The 22,058-nt window shown below is 37.1% G+C and overlaps 9 protein-coding genes across 9 annotated transcripts; 2 read left to right on the top strand and 7 right to left on the bottom strand.

The window, feature by feature from the left end:
• Positions 1 to 239: 239 nt before the first annotated feature.
• Positions 240 to 1,377, bottom strand: C9374_012150 (uncharacterized protein; the record flags this gene model as incomplete). The annotated part of the gene is made up of 2 exons (XM_044687885.1): positions 240 to 955; positions 1,104 to 1,377. 2 exons carry the CDS (start codon positions 1,375 to 1,377, stop codon positions 240 to 242), a joined length of 990 nt encoding a protein of 329 aa, XP_044542585.1.
• A 401-nt stretch (positions 1,378 to 1,778) lies between these two features.
• On the top strand, positions 1,779 to 4,702 carry C9374_012149 (uncharacterized protein; the record flags this gene model as incomplete). The annotated part of the gene is made up of 2 exons (XM_044687884.1): positions 1,779 to 4,443; positions 4,536 to 4,702. 2 exons carry the CDS (start codon positions 1,779 to 1,781, stop codon positions 4,700 to 4,702), a joined length of 2,832 nt encoding a protein of 943 aa, XP_044542584.1.
• Positions 4,703 to 5,424: 722 nt separating this feature from the next.
• C9374_012148 (uncharacterized protein) lies at positions 5,425 to 7,222 on the bottom strand (the record flags this gene model as incomplete). Its single annotated transcript, XM_044687882.1, has 2 exons — positions 5,425 to 6,956; positions 7,018 to 7,222. 2 exons carry the CDS (start codon positions 7,220 to 7,222, stop codon positions 5,425 to 5,427), a joined length of 1,737 nt encoding a protein of 578 aa, XP_044542583.1.
• Positions 7,223 to 7,332: 110 nt separating this feature from the next.
• C9374_012147 (uncharacterized protein) lies at positions 7,333 to 9,037 on the top strand (the record flags this gene model as incomplete). Its single annotated transcript, XM_044687881.1, has 2 exons — positions 7,333 to 7,642; positions 7,821 to 9,037. 2 exons carry the CDS (start codon positions 7,333 to 7,335, stop codon positions 9,035 to 9,037), a joined length of 1,527 nt encoding a protein of 508 aa, XP_044542582.1.
• A 246-nt stretch (positions 9,038 to 9,283) lies between these two features.
• Positions 9,284 to 10,456, bottom strand: C9374_012146 (uncharacterized protein; the record flags this gene model as incomplete). Its single annotated transcript, XM_044687880.1, has 1 exon — positions 9,284 to 10,456. One exon carries the CDS (start codon positions 10,454 to 10,456, stop codon positions 9,284 to 9,286), a length of 1,173 nt encoding a protein of 390 aa, XP_044542581.1.
• Positions 10,457 to 11,471: 1,015 nt separating this feature from the next.
• On the bottom strand, positions 11,472 to 11,978 carry C9374_012145 (uncharacterized protein; the record flags this gene model as incomplete). Its single annotated transcript, XM_044687879.1, has 1 exon — positions 11,472 to 11,978. The coding sequence occupies one exon, from the start codon at positions 11,976 to 11,978 to the stop codon at positions 11,472 to 11,474; it is 507 nt and encodes a 168-aa protein (XP_044542580.1).
• A 68-nt stretch (positions 11,979 to 12,046) lies between these two features.
• C9374_012144 (uncharacterized protein) lies at positions 12,047 to 12,745 on the bottom strand (the record flags this gene model as incomplete). The annotated part of the gene is made up of 1 exon (XM_044687878.1): positions 12,047 to 12,745. The coding sequence occupies one exon, from the start codon at positions 12,743 to 12,745 to the stop codon at positions 12,047 to 12,049; it is 699 nt and encodes a 232-aa protein (XP_044542579.1).
• A 68-nt stretch (positions 12,746 to 12,813) lies between these two features.
• C9374_012143 (uncharacterized protein) lies at positions 12,814 to 15,819 on the bottom strand (the record flags this gene model as incomplete). Its single annotated transcript, XM_044687877.1, has 1 exon — positions 12,814 to 15,819. The coding sequence occupies one exon, from the start codon at positions 15,817 to 15,819 to the stop codon at positions 12,814 to 12,816; it is 3,006 nt and encodes a 1,001-aa protein (XP_044542578.1).
• A 26-nt stretch (positions 15,820 to 15,845) lies between these two features.
• C9374_012142 (uncharacterized protein) lies at positions 15,846 to 21,812 on the bottom strand (the record flags this gene model as incomplete). The annotated part of the gene is made up of 3 exons (XM_044687876.1): positions 15,846 to 20,677; positions 20,725 to 21,250; positions 21,525 to 21,812. The coding sequence occupies 3 exons, from the start codon at positions 21,810 to 21,812 to the stop codon at positions 15,846 to 15,848; spliced, it is 5,646 nt and encodes a 1,881-aa protein (XP_044542577.1).
• Positions 21,813 to 22,058: the final 246 nt, after the last annotated feature.

Raw genomic sequence — 22,058 nt, 5'->3', positions numbered from 1 at the left:
AGTGCTGAGCAATTTAAAATCGTTTTCATATAACAAGACCTCCAAAACAAACAAGGTTATTAATAAAGCGTCATCAGGACTGTGTTTCAGTGATGGTTTATGAAGAATTTGCTGTAATTGTTCATTTGGCTTCAACGGTATGCATTCATGTTCATAACCATTCATTCATGTTTGCAATGAACAAAATGTGTAGCCGATGATTGCGAGATGAATCGTTTCCGTCATTCACTCTCAGATTTTTATTTCTTTCTACAAACAACTCCCCAATTATCCTTTTCAAAATACAAGTTTTTCACAAATTCAAACTCGAATACAGTACGTTGCTCTCCAGAATTCTCATCAACCATAACAGAAGCATCTTGAACGAGTTGTTCCAATTCTCCCTTTTTGAATAAATGATAATATCGCTTGTAGACTTTCTCACCTTCACTACCTTGTGTCACATTTGGTACAATATTCGTGCTGGAGGAGGTTTGTGGTTGCTGTTCTGTATGAGATTCTTTCTTTGTGGTCGAATCAAATTGTTTCTGTAAATGCCATGGAACAAACACATCTTGTTGTGCATATCGATAGGATGATGACTCTTCAGAACTAGTAGTAGCAGTCGTTGCACTGGACTTTTTTTTAGGTGACTGTTGTTCAAATGCCCAAACATATATCAACACATCTCCACCTTTCCTACAAATTCGAAATAATTCTCGAATAGCTTGCATTCTTCGCTCTGGAGTTGCAAAATGATGAATCACAGCGACACTAATCACTACATCAAAATATTCTCCTCGAAATGGTAATTGTGTGTTATTGGCGACTAGAACTTCTAAATCACGATCTCTACAAATTTCTGCCAATCCCAAACTAATGTCAGTTCCAATGAAACAATTACTGGTAGATGTTTTACTGAGTGAATGACCATTATAATATTGAATAGTCTCTTTCCATGATTGCATGTATTTTCCTGAGCGCATAATCGAAATTAGATATTTCATATTATTCAATTTTTTTTACAAATTAATATATTAATTAAATATCGATATTCATCATTCATCAGAAATTCATAAATGGAATAATCATTCTCATAAAAATCAAAACAATGAATACCCTACCATTTCCACATCCGACATCGGCAAATAAACAATTCTTTTTCCCCAAAATAAATTCATTAATAAACGGCCATCTTGAATATCTAGTATTAGAGAAATGTGGTGCAATTTCATTGTACACATTGGTTACAAATTGTGTTTCAAATTGATGTAATTGCAAAGAATCTCCGTGAGCTTCGGAAATGAATGGTTTTGCATCTAATTCCTTGTCCAGCACGGTGTTGGTACTCGTGTGGGAACTGCTGCTTGATGGTTCTTCAGACGATGATGAAATCATTTTTTTTTCTGTATTTTCAAAAATATTAATTAATGAAAACAATTATTTGGAGAACAGCTTTTCAAAGCTTGAATAATAACTCAATATGAGTCCTTCATTAAATTGGTTCAAGTAAAGAGGTTCATTCAAGAGTTGAAAAAAGGAAATCATGAGCATCTCGATCACAAAAAAATTTTGACACTTGTCACTTGCAAATTGTTGTTGTTATGAATGACCCACACGAACAACAATCACTCGTCGTCACCACATCATCCCAACAGCAAAACCATTCGATTTCTCTTATCGGGTGGTTCTGGAACAAATTCTTCGACTCATTCGAATACTCGTCGTGGTGATGCGAAACTTCACTTCTCGGACAACAACAACATTCCAACACAAATTCATCATCAAATTCTCAACAAATGACAACAACAACAACACCAACTTCTTCATTAAATTCATCCGTGATCACATCGACTTCACTCATGAATAATTCTTCTTTAAATATTCAAAACTCGACAACAACAACAACAACAACAAATAATCGAGTCGGATTGTCTTTGAATTCATCAACACCGACTTCAACGACAGTGTCCAATCCGTCATTACCCACTCCGTCATCATCGACCAATACTCGAAAATTTTCTCTGAATCGAGACGTGTTTATCAATTCTTCTTCAAATTCTTATAATCATGTTTCATCAACAACGACAGCACATCAACCACAAGCAAGTCATTCATTTTCTTGGAATTTTGCAGATCCAGATCGAAGAAGGAGTAGTAGTGGCAGTAGTGGTTATGGTCATTCTTCGGAATCTTCTCCAACAACCACAACAACAACAACAACAGCGAATAACACAAATTCCATTTTGTATTTAAATTTGGATGAAAAAATTCCACAACCAACATCATCCACTGCTGTGACGGAACACCAACAGAGACCTATTAATCATCAACGAAATCGAAATAAGGGAAGTAATGGAATTTCCGAATATTCTTTCACAGTCGATGATTTGTTACAGACCTCTCCGACGACACTCAATTCGACGAGTCATCCAACTCATTCACATAGTAATAGTTTTGGATCGGTTGGTAGTAGTGGCAGCACGATCACAGTGGTGGGAGTTTCTAATGCTGCTTCGACACCACCGTATGGTTGTGACACTCTATTGACAGATGACGTTCCATTGACAGAATTTATTAATTTAGATTTGACTTCGATATTACCACATCAGAAATTACTTCGATTCTTCCTTCGAAACAATCAAAGTTATTTTACCAATGCGTCACAAATGGGTAAACATAGTCCTGTCATTGCTCAAGAAATGTCCTTTCAAACCAACGATTTATTTGGAAATTTAAATGTTGGAGGTGACTATTATTCAGACATTACCATTCGATTTATTCCATCCGGACGAGAAATTCATGCTCACAAATTCATGCTCTCCATGTACAGTCCCGTTCTTGCTGCCATGTTTAATTCTCAATGGAAAGATTCTCAACAAAATGTTATTGAAATTGTAACAGAATTATCAGGTCTAAATGGAAATGGATCTTATGAAGATATTGATGACGAGCAATTATTTGTGGAAATGATTTTATGCATGTACAGCGGACAAGTATATCAAATTGAACCTCATTTAATTGTTCCCTTATTGGAAATTTCTGACAAGTATCAATTTACAGAATTGTGTCGAGCATGTGAAGAGTATTTACGAGTTCATTTGAATGAACATAATTGTATTTCATTGCTCTACTTGTCAGGAGGAGGAGGTTTCATTGGAAACACAACAAGTACTTCACCCAATACAAATGTGAATAACAACAATGGAAGCACTGTGATCGTTAGTGGTCACTTGTTAAACCCTCCGCCAACAACAGCAACAACCACAGACACGACTTGCTTTAATACCGAAATGACTAACCATCCATGTGAAAACATAATTTCCAATCAAGTGTCTACGAGTGGAAACAATTCCACCCATTCTCTTCTACATCATACAAGTGGGAATCATTTGACAACGAGTACTAACCAATTCACAAAGAAAGTGAACACAATCGGAAAATTCGAGAGACTCAGAGAACGAGCTCTCACCTACATTGACACACATTTTGAAAAAGTTTCAAAAACAAAATCTTTTTTATTCCTCGATTTGGAAACACTCATTTTCCTCTTAGGAAGGGGAGAACTACGTGTGGACAGTGAGGATGTGATTTTAGATGCCATTTTAAGATGGTGTGAAGGAGATTTAGAGCAACGAAGAGATGTTTTATTTACAACTTTATTGGAACAAGTTCGATTGTATCACTTGTCACCCAATCGTTTGGCTCATCTCGGAGAAGTTTTGGAAAAGTTTACAAAACCTATCAACAATAGTACCTCAACAATGACAGATCCTTCCATTGCTTTGTCATTGGACAGCAGCAGCAACAATAATTCTCAACAACAACAACAGCTGGAAACGATGACTTTTACAAGAAACTCTTTGATTGATCCAACCATCATGAATTGGATGAATCGAATCATTCATGCCATGTCCTTTCAATTGTCACAAACTTTGGGATTTCAATTATCTTTGAAAATGCAACAAAAAATTTCCATCGAATCTCCACCTCGAAAGAGAGCCACTCAAGACATTACACGAATTTCATCACTCCTCTCTCAGGAACAATTTTTACAAATTCTCGAATGGATCAATGAACAAGGAAAAATCGGAAAAGATCTCTCCGAACGAGAATGGCTTGTTTTATATCGTGGTTCTAAAGATGGATTCAATGGAAAAGCATTTCATCAAAAATGTGATGGAAAAGGTCCAACATTTACTGTGATCAAAACGGATAAGGGATTCATGTTTGGAGGTTTCACATGTAAAAGTTGGCATAGTGGAAATACTGATGAGAGTGACGAGAATGCATTTCTATTTTCACTCTATAATCCATATTTGAACAACAAGATGACTCGATTCAAGATTAAGAGTGGTATGAGTGCAGCGATTGGATGTTATTCGAATTTTGGAGTTATTTTTGGAGGTGGACGTGATTTGATTATTTATGCAGATTGTAATATTAACAATTCGAGTCATTGCGGTAGGTTTTTGAATATCTTTCAATTGGTGTTCAACGAAAAACGTCCTTTATAATTTTTTTTATGCGTGAAATTTTGTCACAAATGTTTTCAGAATTCTTTGGTCACACGTATCAATTACCAAATTTATCTGGAATGTACTATGGTTCATTGAAGAGTAAGACATTTTTCAATGGAACTGAACAATTCAGAGTGAGTGATTATGAAGTCTTTGGACTTGTTCCCAGCAAGGACACGAGAAAGAAATCTTTACAAAATTAAGAGTGACAGCCAAAAATTGCCAGATGTAACACCGCCATGTGCCATCTCAATGTTGCACAGCCTGATATTATTAAACAGTTAACAGAGTTTACAAATTGTCAACTCGAAAAAAAATCTTTACAAAATGACACACGGCCTGCAAATTTTAGCTGGAGTTAAACGCGCTCTGTGTCACTCTTAATTTCGCAAAGTCAAATACTTAAAAAAATCGTTTCCGATGTTTTGTTGCTCGATCAAGCATTAGCAGCAATTTAAATTCAAATCAATGCATTCCAGTTGAACATGAAACAGTTACTTTTTCAGAAACGAATATTTCATCAAGTCCTTCGACCATCATGATCCGATATTGATCATTGATGATTTGATTTTGAAAATTGTGCAATTTCTGGATGCAAAAACAATCATTCAAGTTTGTATGAACATTTCAAGACAATGGAGAGAAGTAGCGATGAGAGTTTCATTATTATTGTAAATATCAGGAAAGCGGAAGTTTGCATCAATATTTTGTGTACACGAAACAAGTTTTCCTTGGCTTTGAAGGTGCTTCATTTCGTGCACGTGTACTCCAACTTTGAAAAATTTACGGACTTTAGATTTTCCTGATGATATCATTCAATATTTCAAGAATTTAATATCCTTCTCCTTGTGAAATTAATTCCATGTCTAATTGTTGGACAAATGATGCTAAGGAGGATTGATCATGTTCATTTGATTGGGTGAAATTACTGCTTTCGAGGCTGAGTTTTGAGTGACATGCTGTAGAGTTCATCCTCGCTCTTTGGTTTGTAGCTTTCAATAGCCATCTGCAATTCTTCTTTCATGACAAATGTATATTCTCTTCCTTGAAATCTCAAAATATTGAACATGATGGCATATTGATTGATGGCCTTAAAGAAATTCAACTTTCCATCAATCAACGTTGGGTTACCATCATCTGTGAACACCAAGTCACGAAGGTAAATTCCCAAATATGGTGTGGTTGCTTCGCCATCTGCAAATGCCTTGTCCATAGCATCCCTGAGAATTCTTTGGTTGTTGTCTGTCGAGACGAACTTGCAAATGTCTTCGTATTGTTTAGTGCACTTTTCGTCCAACATCCCCCAGGTGTCGGTGAGACGGGAGACTGACGATGATACAAAGGAACTGTAGATGGCCATGACCATATTGAAACTATTCATTTCACGCAATATTTCACAAGTCTTGAATAGATTTTCCAGAATTTTCTTTCGTGACATGATGTTAGGTTCACTCACAATCTGGTGCACACAATAATTACTAATCTTGTTGAAGAGTGTGGTGACATTGATAATATTTGGAGCCATGAAACGCTTCTTATCCTTATTCCATGACTGGCCCAACATTTCCGTGAATTTGATCTTGTTGTAAATGCTGTGATCGAGTAGAGTGAGTGTTTCAGCAATCTCTTTGGGCTCCATTTTCAATAATGAGATTTGTTTTGAATCCATAGTGGTATTGATGTTTTTAGGTGTTGAAGGTTGGCCAGACTTTTTTGACTCTGGTGAAGAGTCAACATTTACTGGGAAAACTTCTTGTGTGGCCATTTGTTGCATCTTCTTTTCCTCAACTTGTTGCTGCTCCCAATGAGGCAGTCGAGAGGAAGTTTTCATGGCTTGGAGTATTTTCTTTGCAATGAACGAGGCCACGCTCTCCATCATTCGAGAGGTACAAAAATTAGACAATTGACGAACCATCTTGTCATCAAAATCAAAATAATACTTCTCGACCCAGTCCAGTAATAATTTGGCAACAGAGAGTTGAATATTACTTCGAACGTCGATATTGTAATGCATTTCGTCGAGAGAAGGCTGATAATCTAGCATGGCAAATGGTGACCATGGGGGAGCGTTGTTTGATGGTGAGGTAAGCGAGGAGGGAGATGAAGCCACTGTTGACGAGAACGCAGAAGAGGGAGAAGATGGTGGTATTCCATTTTCGGGAGTACTAGATTGCAATAGAGGGACATCAAATCTCTCAATTAACTTTTGTAAAATGATTTTCGGCTTGACAAATCCACGATAGCACCACCAAAACACTGAGGAAAGGAACGGTTCCGATCTCTTCTCATCGGTCAGTAATAGGATGAGCCGATTAAGGCTCACATATTTCGGAACATTGTACGGATACAGCTTGGGCATTGGAGATTTGACATAATTAATTGATTCAATACAGGCAGGTGGCTCATCATAAATCGGAATCATTTGTTGAATGGGAAGAGTGAATTTTGAATTGAAGGCTAATAAAGGAGAGCACAAGAGATTAAGGTAATCTGAGTTAGCATCAAATTCTCTACTTACTTTCCTCTCTGTTGAACACCAATAATTTATCATTATTGGCAAATGTAATGATTTTATGAGGCCGTAAAGGTGAAGGCGGTTTACCATCATACAATTTACTGTAATATTCATTCACAATTTCAACACAGTGTTGAGGCCTCAAATCCGATTCTTTTAAATTCAGCACGATAGGAGTAAATCCCGAAATTCTAATGTACAGTAACATGTTTCTACCAAGGGCTGTGTTGTAATTGCAATCGCTTCCTTAAACACTGATAGATGGCCTGAAGATATCTTTTGATGAAAATTTAATAAGAATTTTTTTTTTTTAAAAAAATGAGTGATTCACTTCCCTCTGATGATCCAAAACTTTCAGTGTTTGAAGTGCCCGATGCTTTTGGAATTGTTGAAGAGGGTATCTATCGGAGCTCAATTCCAAAACATGAAAAACAATTTCAATTCATCAAGACACTCCGATTAAAAACCATGCTCTTTCTATCTCAGGAAATAATTTTGAAATCATTTTTAACGTTTCTGGAGGAAGAACAAATTGAAATCATTGAACTCGGATTGCTCATTTCGCATCGTATATTGAGTGGAGGAGTAAAGAATCAAGTCATGGCGAATGGATCATCTCAAGTGAAACGTAAGTGAGTCATAATTGTATATTAGAATCGGCCCGATGATTGATAAACTTGTTTTGGATCGTTGTCTTATCATTTTCTGATTGTCTCACGAAATTATTGGCCAATAATAATAATGTATTAATACACCGCTCGGAAACAATATAACTATGACTTTTGAACATTTTAACACAATCACAGCGAGAACGCCTGTTTCTGCATCAACACCACCACCTCAGAGCTCATTACCCAATTTCCAACTTGCAACAAGTGTCAATTCTTCTACCAACACCAATACTACTCAAATTTCTTCCTCGTCTTCCGCGTCAGCTCTCAATACTCCATCTGCAACAACCACGCCCTCTTCTAGCACTTCCTCCAATTCAACATCAAGCCACTTGAATCCTTCGAAATCGTCATCCACACTCCAACATGTCCCACCTGTATTACAAATCAAGAACAACATGTCACTCAATCTCTTGAATACCTCCCTCTCAAAATCCCTCTATTCCGATGAAATTTATAATACAAAGCATTGTACAGATGAGCTGATCAAAGAAGCTCTTGAAATTTTAATGAATAAGAAATATCATCCAATAATGGTGGTATGTTCGAGCGGTATTCATCTCACAGGAACACTTATTGGATGCATGAGAAAATTACAAGATTGGTCTCTGACCTCAATTTTCACAGAATATGAATGTTTTGCTGGAAATAATGCTCGTCACATTGATCAACAGTTTATTGAAATGTTTGACACGGATTTAACAACGTTACCAACTGAAGAATCCGGAAATCTGCCACAATGGTTCATTGAGCATAAACAAATGAAACAACAAGAGGAGCGAGAATATGAAGATATGATGAAACAACTACTACTCAACAAGAAGCATGCTCAACCAAGCACAGCCCCAACAGCAACATCAATAAGCAGTACTACTCGACCACACTCACCCTCCGGTCAGCATTTCACTTCGTCGTCACAATCATCTGGGGAATCAGGCCAACAACATCTTCATATCCATCACACCCGAACGTCAAGCATTCCACTTTCTGGTCTGGATTTACAAAGCTCTGTTCCAAATCTTACCCAACCATCAAACACAACCAGTCATGCTTCACATACCTCTATTTCTCTTTCACGATCTGCTACTCTCAGCGGTATCAGTAGAATTGGAAAAACCAACTCGAATGATAATATTCATGGGTCATCCTTGGCTGTACAGCAAGATCATGGTTTGGATCATCATGCACAAGCATTGTCACCGCAGCAACATGTCGATTCGACAAGCGGTCATAACAATCATCATCCCTTTAAATACACCTTTCAGAGGTATTTATTGGATCAGCATTGTCCGCTTATAAGTGAAAAATCCACCTATTCTTCTTCAAGTGTGATTGAGGATGAAGATGATTAAGCTGCAAACAATATTGTTCAAATAAATGATTTGCAGCAATCAACGATGAGGTTGCATCAGTTACACAATGATTTGTTGATCAATAATAAGTATCATTTACCTCAATAAATGTTTTGTTTGACACAAATATTTTTTAACCATTTCATCTTATTTCTTCAATTTATCCCACCAACGATTCAACGATTGACATGGTAGCTCACTCTTCAAAACCATAAACACTTGTGTAATCGCTGTGTTCAATAATGTTTACCAGTACAATGAGTAAAAGAATTTCTTGTTGTGTCGAATAATATAATTTTTCGCTTCTGGTGAAAGAGATGGAATGCAAATGTTGACACCATCCACCTCACCGTTCTCTAATTTCATTAAAACATTGACAAAATGGGTTGCACATGCAGTTGTAGCCGAAGAACGAGCTGAATAACAGTCTGCACGAAAAATTAAATACATCATTTCCCAATCTACAAACAAACAATTGTACTTGGTATACTTTGATGGGTCTTCATCCAATAGTTTCGTGGACGTTAAACGTCTCTTGACATAATATGCAATGCAGGATAGGCGACTCCTCCGATAAGCAAGTGTCGAAATGATGCCAAAAGCAAAATCATAATCCTCTAACATGATGTCTACAGCTTTTAAAAATAGCTTGTTCTGTACAGCACTATTCGGTGATTCAAAAGCATAGTTCCTGACCAGCTTGTTTAAAGGTAACCCTTTCTGGAGGGCTATCATCAATAATTTCTCATCTTGTTGCAAGTATGCTGGTAGACGGTTAAAAAGCTCACCATAGGCGAATAATGCACGCTCAATCACTTGTTGATCATACTTGTCACACTTGTCATTCTCGTTTTTAGAATCAATAACTCCAGTGTTGTTATGTACAGAATGTAGAAGGACGTTCTTGTTCGAGAATCTTCTCGAGTAATAACAAGCAGCTGACAGCTTGTCACAGTAATAGCAATTAAGCTTGGAAAAGAGATGATTCAAATCCTCGTCATTCATGGAAGAATTTTGTAAAGCATTGCAGAGTTTCGCACAAATTTGATAATTTTCTCTAATTCTTGGAAGCTCTTCTGGAATTTCGAGATACATTTCTTCAAAATAGTATTCTTTGTAAGCTTTCCAATGGAATAACTTCATGCATGCAGAAACCACCTTATCGGCTTCATTTAAAATTTGAGTCAGCTGCGAGTACGTCACGGTGATAGTATAGTTCTCGTTAGAAATTGGAAAGTTTAATGGGATGGAAGAAATATCGTGAAGAGACCCATACGTGTTTCGAATGTCTTTCTTCACACAATTCACAAACGTGGTCAACATGTCTACTATTCTATCAATTTTAAATAGAAAATCCACATAATCCAAGTGAGTGTGTAAATGATAGGCTTTTCTGAATCGTCTTTCCAAAGGCACCATGTCTTTGTTAAATTCCAACGATCGACATATGCCAAAGAAGGAAAATTTAAAAAAATAACAATCGGTATCATTTGTTTCCAAACATCCGACGATTCATGAATGTTGCTGTACAACTTTTCAATGTTATCATATCTTTGATTTTTAATTCCCAAACAATAAAATTGAATGAATTTTGTGAGTTGAAATTTCGGATTCTTTTCAAGAGCCATCATGATTTTGCGGCAAGTATGAGGAAATGCCAATGTACATTGACTATGGTGTTTCCAGAAATAATCTTTTGATTTTTCATTGCTATTCTGATTGGATAACGTTGTTATTGCTTCGTCGGAACTCACATCCCAAATATGATACGGAACTATTGGAAGCTCAAAAAGAAATTCATAAATTTCCACCATCAAGGCTTCAGGTAAATCTGAGAATAAAGAAGAAGCCGTTGCTATTTCATTGGTGGTGTGTCTGGGTATGATGTCTTGCATTTTTGTTCGCTTAAAACTTTAATAATGAAGAATTCTTTTTCAAAACAACAATCGTGTTTAAAAAAATATTTTATTATCTACATCATGTTCAAAACAACAACCATTTGCCAAATGGCAGCCCGTTATTCCAAATCTCAAATTCGATACATCCGAGAGACTAGAATACTTCAAAAATCGAGAGATGAAAAGAAGAGAGCCATGCAAAAGTCATATTTCCCTCCGCAATTACCCACATGGCACAAGAAGCCAGCCTGGAAGAATTTAGTGGAGAAATTGAAACAAGAAGAATTACAAGGAGCACAATAATTCTAAATTATTTACGTGATACTGGTATACTTGGTGATAACACCAACCCTTCCCAACACTTCATTCCGACCCAACATGGAAAATCATCATCATCATTGAAAATTTTCTTGATTCTTTATTGCAACAACAACAACTACTTTCAACTAGGAGTAAAAAAGTATCGGTTTTTCAGTAATAATAATTAATATAATGATATTATAAAAACATTTCACAATAATAATAATAATTGATGATTAGTAATCAACATTCTCATATTCAGATTGTTCTTTGAACACTCTGGCAATCTCAATATTCAGCTTGTTCTTGAATTTGTGTAAATACTCCTTATCCAGAGAATCCAAGAGACGAACAATGTTGCTACCAGTTCCGAATACGGACTTTTCTTTTTCCATGCTCACAACTTTGAGAGCATCATGTGGCTCATTCACCAATTCGACAGATTTGATTTTGGACAAGGCCAATTTCCACTTGACCTTCTTATCAGCATGATCCACTTTCATGATATACTTGTCTGTAACGAGATACACAAATTGTTTCGACGAATCAGGCATGTAATACACTGGCTTGTTCGTCTTGGCATATTGACCATCGTCAATGGTCACTGTCAAGTATTTGGCATAGGCATCCGTGAGGGAATATCTCACCACACTTCCATTCTCTGCCAACACTCTTGGATATCGTACTCGACTGAAAATGGTTGTACTACTGTTACTAATTCCTTCGACTGTTCGTGTGGCCATGTCAATAATTCCTCCAACAGGTTTGAGAGGAATACCAATAATGCCCTTACCCACTCCTTTCACAAAACCTAGGCTCCTTCTTCTTGAATACCTCGAATAGGTTGTGTAACAATACCAGTGGCACCTCCATAAATTCCTCTGAAAAGTGATTTTGCTCCTGATGCCAAACCTTCCTTAATGTCTTTAGGTTTTTGACTGGCCTGTCTCTCACGTTGTTGATTGTATTCCTTATCAAAGGTTAAAAAGGCAATACCATTACCGACATTTCCTGTCAATTTGGATGTAAAGTTACCAATACCATGTACAGAATTTTTCAAGAGACTCATTGATCCCTTTGCCAATCCACTCGCAAACTCTTCAGGACTCTTTGTAATGGCAGAAGCTGGCTCATAGAAAAAGTCAACAACACCTGTACCAATATCGCTGAACAAACCAATAGGGTTTCCAATAATATCCAATGAGCCTAGAATCTTGTAGAATTGGACAGTAGCTTGACGAATGTAATGTTTCTTAATCTTATCCATGAGTGCATTAAATGTCATGAAAGGATGACTCAGAATGAGAGAGTTGAATTTCATTGGAGCATTATCAATTCGAGTGAAAGTGACACCGAGTGTCTTGAATAGAACGAGCAATGGGTTACTGTCATCTCCTTCATGATTCAACTTGAATGTGAGATAAATCTTGACAGGATGCAATTCTAAATTTTCAAAGTAAAACTTTTCTGCATCGGCCTCAGATTGTGGTATTTCTACAGATTTTGCCATTCGTTCTGCTGTTTGTTCACCCACTTCATTGCTTTGTTCCTCATTCGTTGAAAGAATACCAATCAATTTCACAAATTTGGAAATAAAAATGTAATCAATTTCACAACGTGCTTCTCGCATGTGATCGACATGTATGGGAAGGTATTGACGTTGGTGTTATTTTCAATAGATCGACACATGCTAAAGTGAAGAAATTCTTGTCCAGGCTCGTTAATGTTACACAGAATGACAGGGTAAGTAGCATTGTAATCTTGATGATCTAATTGCAACCGATACAGGAGTGTTTCAATAAATTGATGCTTGTCGGTGGTGGCATACCGCAAGGTAAGTCCACCCAGTAACATGTAGGCCACTTCACTTGGAGTGTTGTCAATAAATGAAATTCCAATTTGATTAATTTCTGCGAGCATGAATTGATTGAACTCTTCTTCTTCTTCCTCTGTGAAATCGCTAATTTGACCTTCTGAGGCAGTTGAACTTTGCATGGAAGAACCGATGCTTGACACATGCTTAATGAGAGGTTTGATATTTTCTCCTTGTGTGGATCGTCTCTTTCGCTTCAATTTAAAGCTTTGTGTAATGAGTTTGTTCACACTTTGTAGTTTTTCTTTGGTTAAAATTAAAACTCTGGTTGGACCCACTGGTTTCACTCGAAGATAGGCCATTCCTTTGGATCCCAACTTGATTCTCTTGTCTTTACCAATTCGATCAATGTCAATGTCGTCCTTAATAATTACATTTCCAATACGAAGCTGAAGGCCATGAGCGCCCTTATTGTCATCCCAAACATAGGGAGTCATTTGGAGTGGTTTCACTGTCCACCATTTTTCAACTCCCTTTTGAGCAAAGAAAACATCTTCATCGAGTTGATTGTCAATCAGATAGGGTGGCTTCTTTGGCTTTTGAATCATTAAGAATACAGTTCCTTGTGTTTCTTGAACGTCCACCGATAAGAGCAATCCGATAGGTCTATTAGGATAATCTTCATGTTTCAATTTGAGGAAGGTTTCTCCGAGGGCATTGGTATTGAATGGAGCTGACCATGCAATCTTGTCATTGGATGCCACTTTCACTGAAATTTGAGGTTCATTCACTTCCAATTCCTTCCAATAATAATTCACATTGGTATTGGGCTCCACTTCAATGGGAACGACCAAATGATCATTATTTGTGAAACATTGCCGAATAACAATCTTCTCATCTGTAGAATTCACAATGACATATCGAGGACTAAGAGTCAATACTTTAGTTCTGTAAAATTTGCCTTCTCCCAACGAAATAAAGTAGCCAATGGAATACTTTCTAGTGTCAGAAGAAACTGCAAAGTTACCACTGGTACCAACGTTGGTGAGTGAGAAATTGGTACTTGCTCCAGAGTTGTCAACCATGATGGCAATCTTTTCACGATCATACGCTTCTGAATACATTAAAGAGTCTCCAGGCGTTATGGAATAGCGATCTTTTGATGTTTTCACAGCCACAATTTCTCCCGTATGATTCACAATCCAATAGGGTGAGAAGAGAACAATTTCTCGATAGGCCAATGTATTTCCTTCCGAGTAGTCAATGTAAATTCTGGAAATATTGTTCGTAGAATTCTCGAGAGTAACATGTGTTGAGTGTTGAAGTGACATGCCACTACTACTTTGGTTATTACCGCTCTCTCGCTTAACAAGGTGAATGAGAGCAAGTTCTTTTGCAATCCATTCTCTTCCCATTTTGACTTTGAGTAAAATGTTGTTATTCATTTCGGCAGAGTAAATGAAAATACGTTCTCCTTTGGCCATGGTTCCTTCTTGGACGATTGTTCGAGTATTAGGATTTTGTGATTGCTGTGAAAAGAGAGTGTAATCGATGGCTTTTCCGAGAGTATTGTCAATGGAGAGTGGAGGCTTAATATCCAAAGTGCAATAGAATCGTTGGAAAAGTAGTGGTACCTCCGAGTACTTTTGTCTAAATTCTTGATAATCAGTTTCGAGTGCAAAGTTGGTTCTTACAATGGCAAACATGTTGGGTCCAGAGGTGTTTGGAATGGTAACGTTCTTGGAGCCCTTGTAGAGTTTGAGTAGTTCTGTAAATTTCAAGCCTCCAGAAGGAACACTCCATTGATAATTGGTAGCTACAGGGGTGGTTTGGTTGGATGTTCCTTGTTGTTGAGATGATGATGATTCCTCGTCTTTTTGTTTCGTATGAAATACTGGTCGAATACACAGAATATCTTCTGGTATGCTTGTTACAGGAATACCCATATATTCTTTAGGAGCAATCACACCAAATCGTGTGATGCTCTTATTTCCAATATTGAGAGATCCAATTTCCCAAGAAATATTGCACATGTTTCGTATCTGCATGCCCGAGCTTATGGTAATAATTTTTCTTCCTTCGATTAAATCATTGTCAACCATACAAATTTCATTTCGAGTGTTCTTAATATGTTGCTTTCCAGTTTGTTTCAACTCTAATTGAAGCTTGTTAAATCCTGGCACATCTACGGTAATGGCATGCAACGCTCCTCGAGCCTTATCTTCTGGAAGTGAAAAGTTGACTTCTTGACCTGTTCCAATTTCGTACACATCTGCTTTTTGAAGCTGTGTATTGTAAGGGAAAATGAGCTTGATGACATGTCCTGTATGATTACGAATGCAATATGGATCAAATTTCTTTGATACTTTAGTCTCAGTGTAGAATTCTTCTTTCCAAAGTTTAGCTGTTGATGACACTGTGTTAATCATGGATTGAGTAACATTCAATAAAAGTCCATCAAATTCTTCCAAATGATACAATTGTTTGTATTTTGGAATGTCTAAATCTCTAATTTCGAAACGATCAATGGTTGCTGTTGTAGACTTGGAAGTGGGTTTTCTTCTAAAGAAGAATTCAATACCATAGGGTTCAATAATTGGTTCCCATGATGCAATCTTCAAGTTGTAATAGTCTGCTTGAATGTACCCAATGATTTTTGCCTTTATGGACGACTTCTCTCCAACTTGTGTCATTTTCGTGTCAATCAAGTGAACCTTCTTGAGAATAAATGTAATGAGTGGAATATCGTATCCTCTCACATCGTCTACCATGAGAATGGACAGTGTTTGATCTGAGGTCATATCGAAGCTGAACGAAAACGCATTACTCGTTGAGTCCTGAGAGAAGTTCTCAATTTGCAATGGTTTGTGAGAGAGTCTCTCGACTCGACATAGTCACTAAGAACAAACTGTCCATCAATGTGTTCAATTTCATCTTTGGCTTCTTCAAATTCCTCTTCTTCATCGGAAATATCAGAATTATCGGAGAGATGATTCGCTAAATGATCATCGGACAATAGATAGCTACTGTCTGTCGTCTTGGGTTTTTTCATGGCTTCTGTGAAATGGTTCACCACTTCAGTGATCATTTTAACATCTTGATAGGAAACTCGTGCTCGAATGTTTCCATCAATTTTCGCCTTAACATCGCTCAAAATGTCAACTCGCGACTTGTGTTCTGAGAAGTATTCTAAATCCAACGAGAGAGGCTCTAAAATATTATTTTTCATCATGACTTGACTTGAAGACTGGAAACTATCAACAAACATGGTCAACTCATGGATACTCACAACAAAGAGCTGCTTTGTAGCGCTCGTTTGCATTTTGAATTTCAGTTGAGATCTTACTACCAAAAGCCTGCTATTAGGATCATTGGGCTTGACGGGAAACATGACATTTGGATTGTCCACAAACACGCTTACAATGGTGCTTGATTTGTCTTCATTGGTAGCTCCTTCCTTGTTGCTGATGAATTTACTTCCATTTCCAAAAACTATTGACGCCTTGTCCGCCAACTCACAATAATCCTCCAATTTGTGTTCAGGTTCTTTCTTAATGACTACATTGGTCAATGTTAAGGTCATGCCCGCTTCAATTTTGAAAACTTGTTGAACGAATGGCAGATCAATGATGTGACCGTTACCGTTAATTTCAATATTTCCACCCTCAATGGTATGGACAATTAATCGCTTTGTGGGTGTTAACGACAAGTCAGCTCCCAATGTAATGTCAGTATTGATATGAATGTCACCAACAGGCATATTTTCAAAAGATAGAATCTTTCCTTTTGGTGGTTTTTGTGGTCTCATGTTCATGAAGAAGTTCTGGATATCAAATACAATTTCAGGAATGAAAATAATACGAGGATTTCCCATTTTAACATCTACTTTGACAAGGGATTTCTCTGGATCGTTCACAACGTCCACAAGCAGGAAATGTTGAGATTTTGTGAAAGATGTTTGATCCTGTCGAGTATCAACAAAGGTCTTGAAGTAACTGTCGGATTTTCGGAGATCATGAGCATCTGCTGCACTGATTGAAACGCTCGTGTTCGACAATCCACTTCGCTTCATATTAAAGTCTACATTGAGGTCATACATGTTCATTCGTGCCAATGAATCTTCTGTTGATTTCGAGACTGTTAAATTCAAATTGGAGAAGAGAACCTTGACTGTGACATCAGTAATTTTAGCATCTTGTTCTGTGGTTTCTTTCTTAACGGGCGTAGCGCTTGTACCAGTGGATGAGGTCATCTCTTTATCATTCTTTTCCTCTATTTTTGCAAAACCAGCATTGTCGTTCACATTTCCATCAATGACCTTAAAAATCATTTGATATTGTTCTTGTGTGAGAGTCATGGCAACATCTGACACCTTGATATCAACGGACACTCCTGGAAATTTGTTTTCCGTATTAATGACAGGTCTTTCAACAGCCAAAATCCAATCCATATCTCCAACGACATATGTCATTGGATCCTGTGCTGTTATGGTGTGTAAATTCATTTTAGTGAAAGAAATGTCATAACTTTCTAACCAGCAGTTGTTTCTCTCAAAAAGCGAATTTGAAACTCTGATTTTACCCAAATTACCAACAATGCATTCTGGATTGTTGTACGCCATTGGAGCAAGGACGAGAGGGTTCAATAATGTCACGTCCAAATTAAACATTTCTAAACTTTCGTATTGTTTTGCAACAGTATCCTTAGAAATTTCAGAAACTTTTTTACCACCTGCTGCCAACACGTCCCATAATGGTCCATTTTGCATGTAATGTTGCAATCTGATGATAATTCTGTTCAAATAGACGATTTTAACAGACTCAAGTACGAGCTTCAAAAACTTGTTGTAGTAAGGTTGAGAGGGCAGCAACTCAGCAGGACGTTCATTATTCTGATGATATGAAAAGGTAATAAGTGACTTATCACTCGAGGATGAAAGACCAACAATTTCCCTGTAGATTGTACCGTCGTTGGTATTGTCTACAGCCAACAAATTGCCGACAGTTCCCTTCACATATAAGGAAACATCGTTCATGGCGAAAGAAACATCTGCATTGGCAACTGTGGCAGTAGCAAAATTAGAATAGTCTTGCAATACGAGCACCAAGCTCACTTCGGAGAGTGAGGCATGTAAATCTAGATTGTTCCTCTTCTTATCTCTCTTTTCAACAAATTTCTTGGCCTCCGCTGGTGTAATGGTTGGAACTCTTGATTCAATTTGTTGTGTTAATTCAATAACATCATATATATACAATAGAAAAGTAGTGAGAGAAACTGGGTCAAAATTGAAGAGCATTTTGTGAAAGGTCACGTCCAACAGTAAATCCGCATTTCTGGTGTAATATTCAGATTCCCTATTATTGACTTGTATCAGCGTCAAATCTGCTAACCGTTTGTCTGATTGCAAGTCTGAGGTAATAATATACTTGTCAGTGAGATGGGTGGTCTTGTCACTAATAGTGAAGGCTCTAAGAGCAAAGTTCATGATCATATCATAATTTCTGACCGCCATATCTACAGAAAAATCGTGCAATTTGATGTCAGTGAGAGGCAAATCAATAATTGGACTGTTTTCAGTGTTATCAACCTTCTTGTTATATACGAGGGAGGCACAAAACTCGCCAAGGTTAAACTTCAATTTGAAATTCACTTTCTTTTGTCGTACTTCCTCCTTTTCTACATTCTCTGTATTGGTAATATCAAGTACAAGTTTTCGATTCACATTCTTAGTGATCATTAGGTTGAACCACTTGTCATACACACTTTGATTTTCAACTTCAAAATAGACAGTGGTAGGTCCTGTGTCTTGTGGAATTACTGCACACCACTGTAACGCACTCAGTTCTGGATTTTTATCACGCTCGTGATACTCCACCGATCTTTCATTCAAAATGATACAACCAGCAGCTTTTAGATCGTTCTCGTTCGTGTAGAGCATTAAACGTCCATTTTCTGTGAGCTCAGCCCAATAATTTTTCCATTGGCTTTCTGTTAAAAGATCAGATTTGATTTTCATGGGTCCTTTGAGTTCTACATCTTCCTTGCTGTTGCCTGTGGGATTATCTGCCAGAACAAGGAAATTATTGGTGACTTTGATAATAGTATTCATGGCCATTGGTGATAAATTAATCTTGATATTTGGAACACTTCCTTCGAGCTTTGTTCCAGCATAGTTGGGGTCATTGGTGATGAGCAAGCCCAATTTCAAAGCAACACTAACTTTTTCCACCAATTGGAAACTATTTGAGCCCTCTGTAGATAAATAGGTGTTATTTCTAAAACTGGAAACATCAGTAATCATGGCTTGAATATTTGAAAGCTCTATATCAAATCGATCGTAAAAGTCCTTCTCTTCAACGGTTTCGTTTTTAATTCTTCTAGCTCGCTCAATTTTATCAATGTCACTCTTGAATTTCAGTTTACCTAAATCTAGTAAAACAACTTTTGAATTCTCATCTTTGTGATCAATAGGTACAATAAATGTTGGTGCTAAAATGAGTACATCCAAAGAAATAATCATCTTGGATTCGAGTGCAACTTTCAACTGAGTGAGTGCTTGCTGTTGTAAATTTTCGAATTGTTTCATTGCTAAACTTTGTAGTGTAGAAAAATCAAGATTGGATGGAATAATAAAGAAGGAGAGAATCTTTTGGATAAGTGGAATATTAATAGCAATATCGACTTGTTGAAGTAATACTTGAAGCTTCAAGTCTGACTCTCCATCCAAAGGCTTTGTTTCAACAAGTACTTCAGCAAGTTGTCCAGAGTCCTTTCGTTTTGAAAGGATTTGCTTGAATTGAGTCACGTCTGAAAAGTGATCCGTTATTTCAAAGTCTTCCAATGTAACTCGTACAATGACAGAGCCTTGAGCTCGTACTCCAACCTCTGTTCTAAAGTTGCTGAAAGCACCTTTCACTATCGCCGATTCAGCATCACTACTTTTCACACGAGCACTTCTCAATTTAAGCTCACCTTGCTTTAGGAAAAAGTTAATTTGATAAGCCACATATTCAGCAGGTAATTCGAGAGATTGAGATTTTTCTTTTGCGTTGTAGCCGATGGTTTTGTGAAGTTCCTCACGTTGCTCATCTGTGAATTCAAACACTACAGGTGATGAAGGCTCTTCTTCTGAGCCAGTGCTGGCTGTTGTCGATGATTTCGTACCGCCTCCTCCAAACCATCCAGAAAACCATCCACCAGATTTCTCTTTTTTAACTAGCATGTGCTTATTCTTCTCCTTTTCCACTTTTAATTCTTCGTGGGCTAACTCTCGGAAAAAGAGTACATCGTCAAAATCTAACTTGTCCTCAAGTTCTTGAAGGACTTTCTTTTCAGATTCCGAGAGTTTTTTCTGCCAAGGATATTCCTTAGTTCTCTTGAAGAGTTCAATATATTCTTTACGATCCTTTTTTCGTTCTTCAACTTGTTCCCAAGTGAAATGTTGCTTTTCCACTATATCCTTTGCTGCATTCACTAAATATTCCCACCATAATTGTTTTTCGCTTGAAATATAGTCACTTTTAGGTCGTAAATGTCTAAATTTTTCAAATCTCGCATAGTTGGTCATGTATTCCAAAGTAGACAATAAATTTTTGTATTGTCTGTCGTCGAGGCAAATATTTACATTGTCTAGCAGTAGATTTGCAATGAGTTGGGTTTTGACATGTCTATATGACCTTCTTTTTGCAGTATGAGTTTTAATTCGCCATTAATTGGACTCACAATAAATCTTCTGTAAAATTTGTTTTCCGTGATAATTTTCCTCATGTGAAGTGAAAACTTTTTAGTATCCATTCCAGACTTGGAAAATAATTCCACCTCGTTATTGTTCATGTAGAATGACAAATTTTGTAAAAGTAATTTCTTATAGAACGCTTGTTGAGCTGTCTTGATGAATACTTCCTCCCAACTTTCATTGCAACTCTTGAGAGAGAGCTTTTCCATAGTAATACCAAAAACAATACGATTTTTTGGATTAGATCCATCCTCATAACGAACATGTACGTTTGAAATTTCAACTTGAAGATTGTTGAGAATTGTTTCCGTCAATCGAGAGACGAATGTGTCTCCTTGTTTTTCCTCCTTCTTTTCTGAGCCTGCTGCTTCATTCAATAACTCTTGTTGTTCTCTCCATAGTTCGTGATTTTGAAGAGCACGTTGTTTGGCCAGCAATCCTCGTGCCTTCTCAGATTTTTCATCGTACTGTTGTGGATGATCGGTTCGGAATCGTTCAATTTGGTTGATGTTTTGTTGTAACCGTTGCGTTAAGTAGTGTTACACACAGAGTGGAGTGTGTCAATATATTCATCACGGCAACAATTAGGCCATAAATTTATGAGACCACATGTGTATTATTAAAACATATATTTGAGATATTATATATTTGATGATATAAATTTCACAATCATTAGAATATTCATAAAATTATTATAATTCGGGTGAATCAATCCGAGAGAAATTTCAACAAACCACCTACGTGATCACACTTTTTCGGTTGAACCACCAGAAAAACATCACTCACTTTTGCAATCACAGGACTGCTCGAGAGCGATTGCCAAGGAATTGAGGCATCAATACTTCCAACACATCCCTGTACGACCGATATAGGTAAATCAAATGTATCCAAAGCCGAAGCCTTGAGCGTTAAATTGGTGAGATTAATACTACCACTCCATATCGCAATCTTAAGTGATTTACTGTCAAGATTTTCGATATAATCCCCCAATAATTTTACAATGATGGTAGAGGCAATGCCTTCAAACATTGCTTGTAGTTGATGATGATTTTGTTGGTATTGTTATGGTTGTTGTTCTGTTGTTCGACAGGATGATGTTGGAACGGAACTCGTGATTTACTTCCGTTGTGTTTCTGGGTGGTGTTAAGTCCAGAGAGAAATAAATCTTGCTAGAAAGGATTTGTGTTGATTTTTTTTGAGTGTTCACGAACACACTTTGGGAAAAACTCCCAAAACGGAACAGAAAACTGCTTGCACTTCTTGAACATCTGCAAA

The sequence above is a fragment of the Naegleria lovaniensis genome (assembly GCF_003324165.1).
Source record: "Naegleria lovaniensis strain ATCC 30569 chromosome Unknown tig055, whole genome shotgun sequence".
Lineage (NCBI taxonomy): Eukaryota > Heterolobosea > Eutetramitea > Acrasida > Naegleriidae > Naegleria > Naegleria lovaniensis.
The sequence above is the reverse complement of the archived record's forward strand: the minus strand, read 5'-3'. Positions and strand labels throughout refer to the sequence as shown.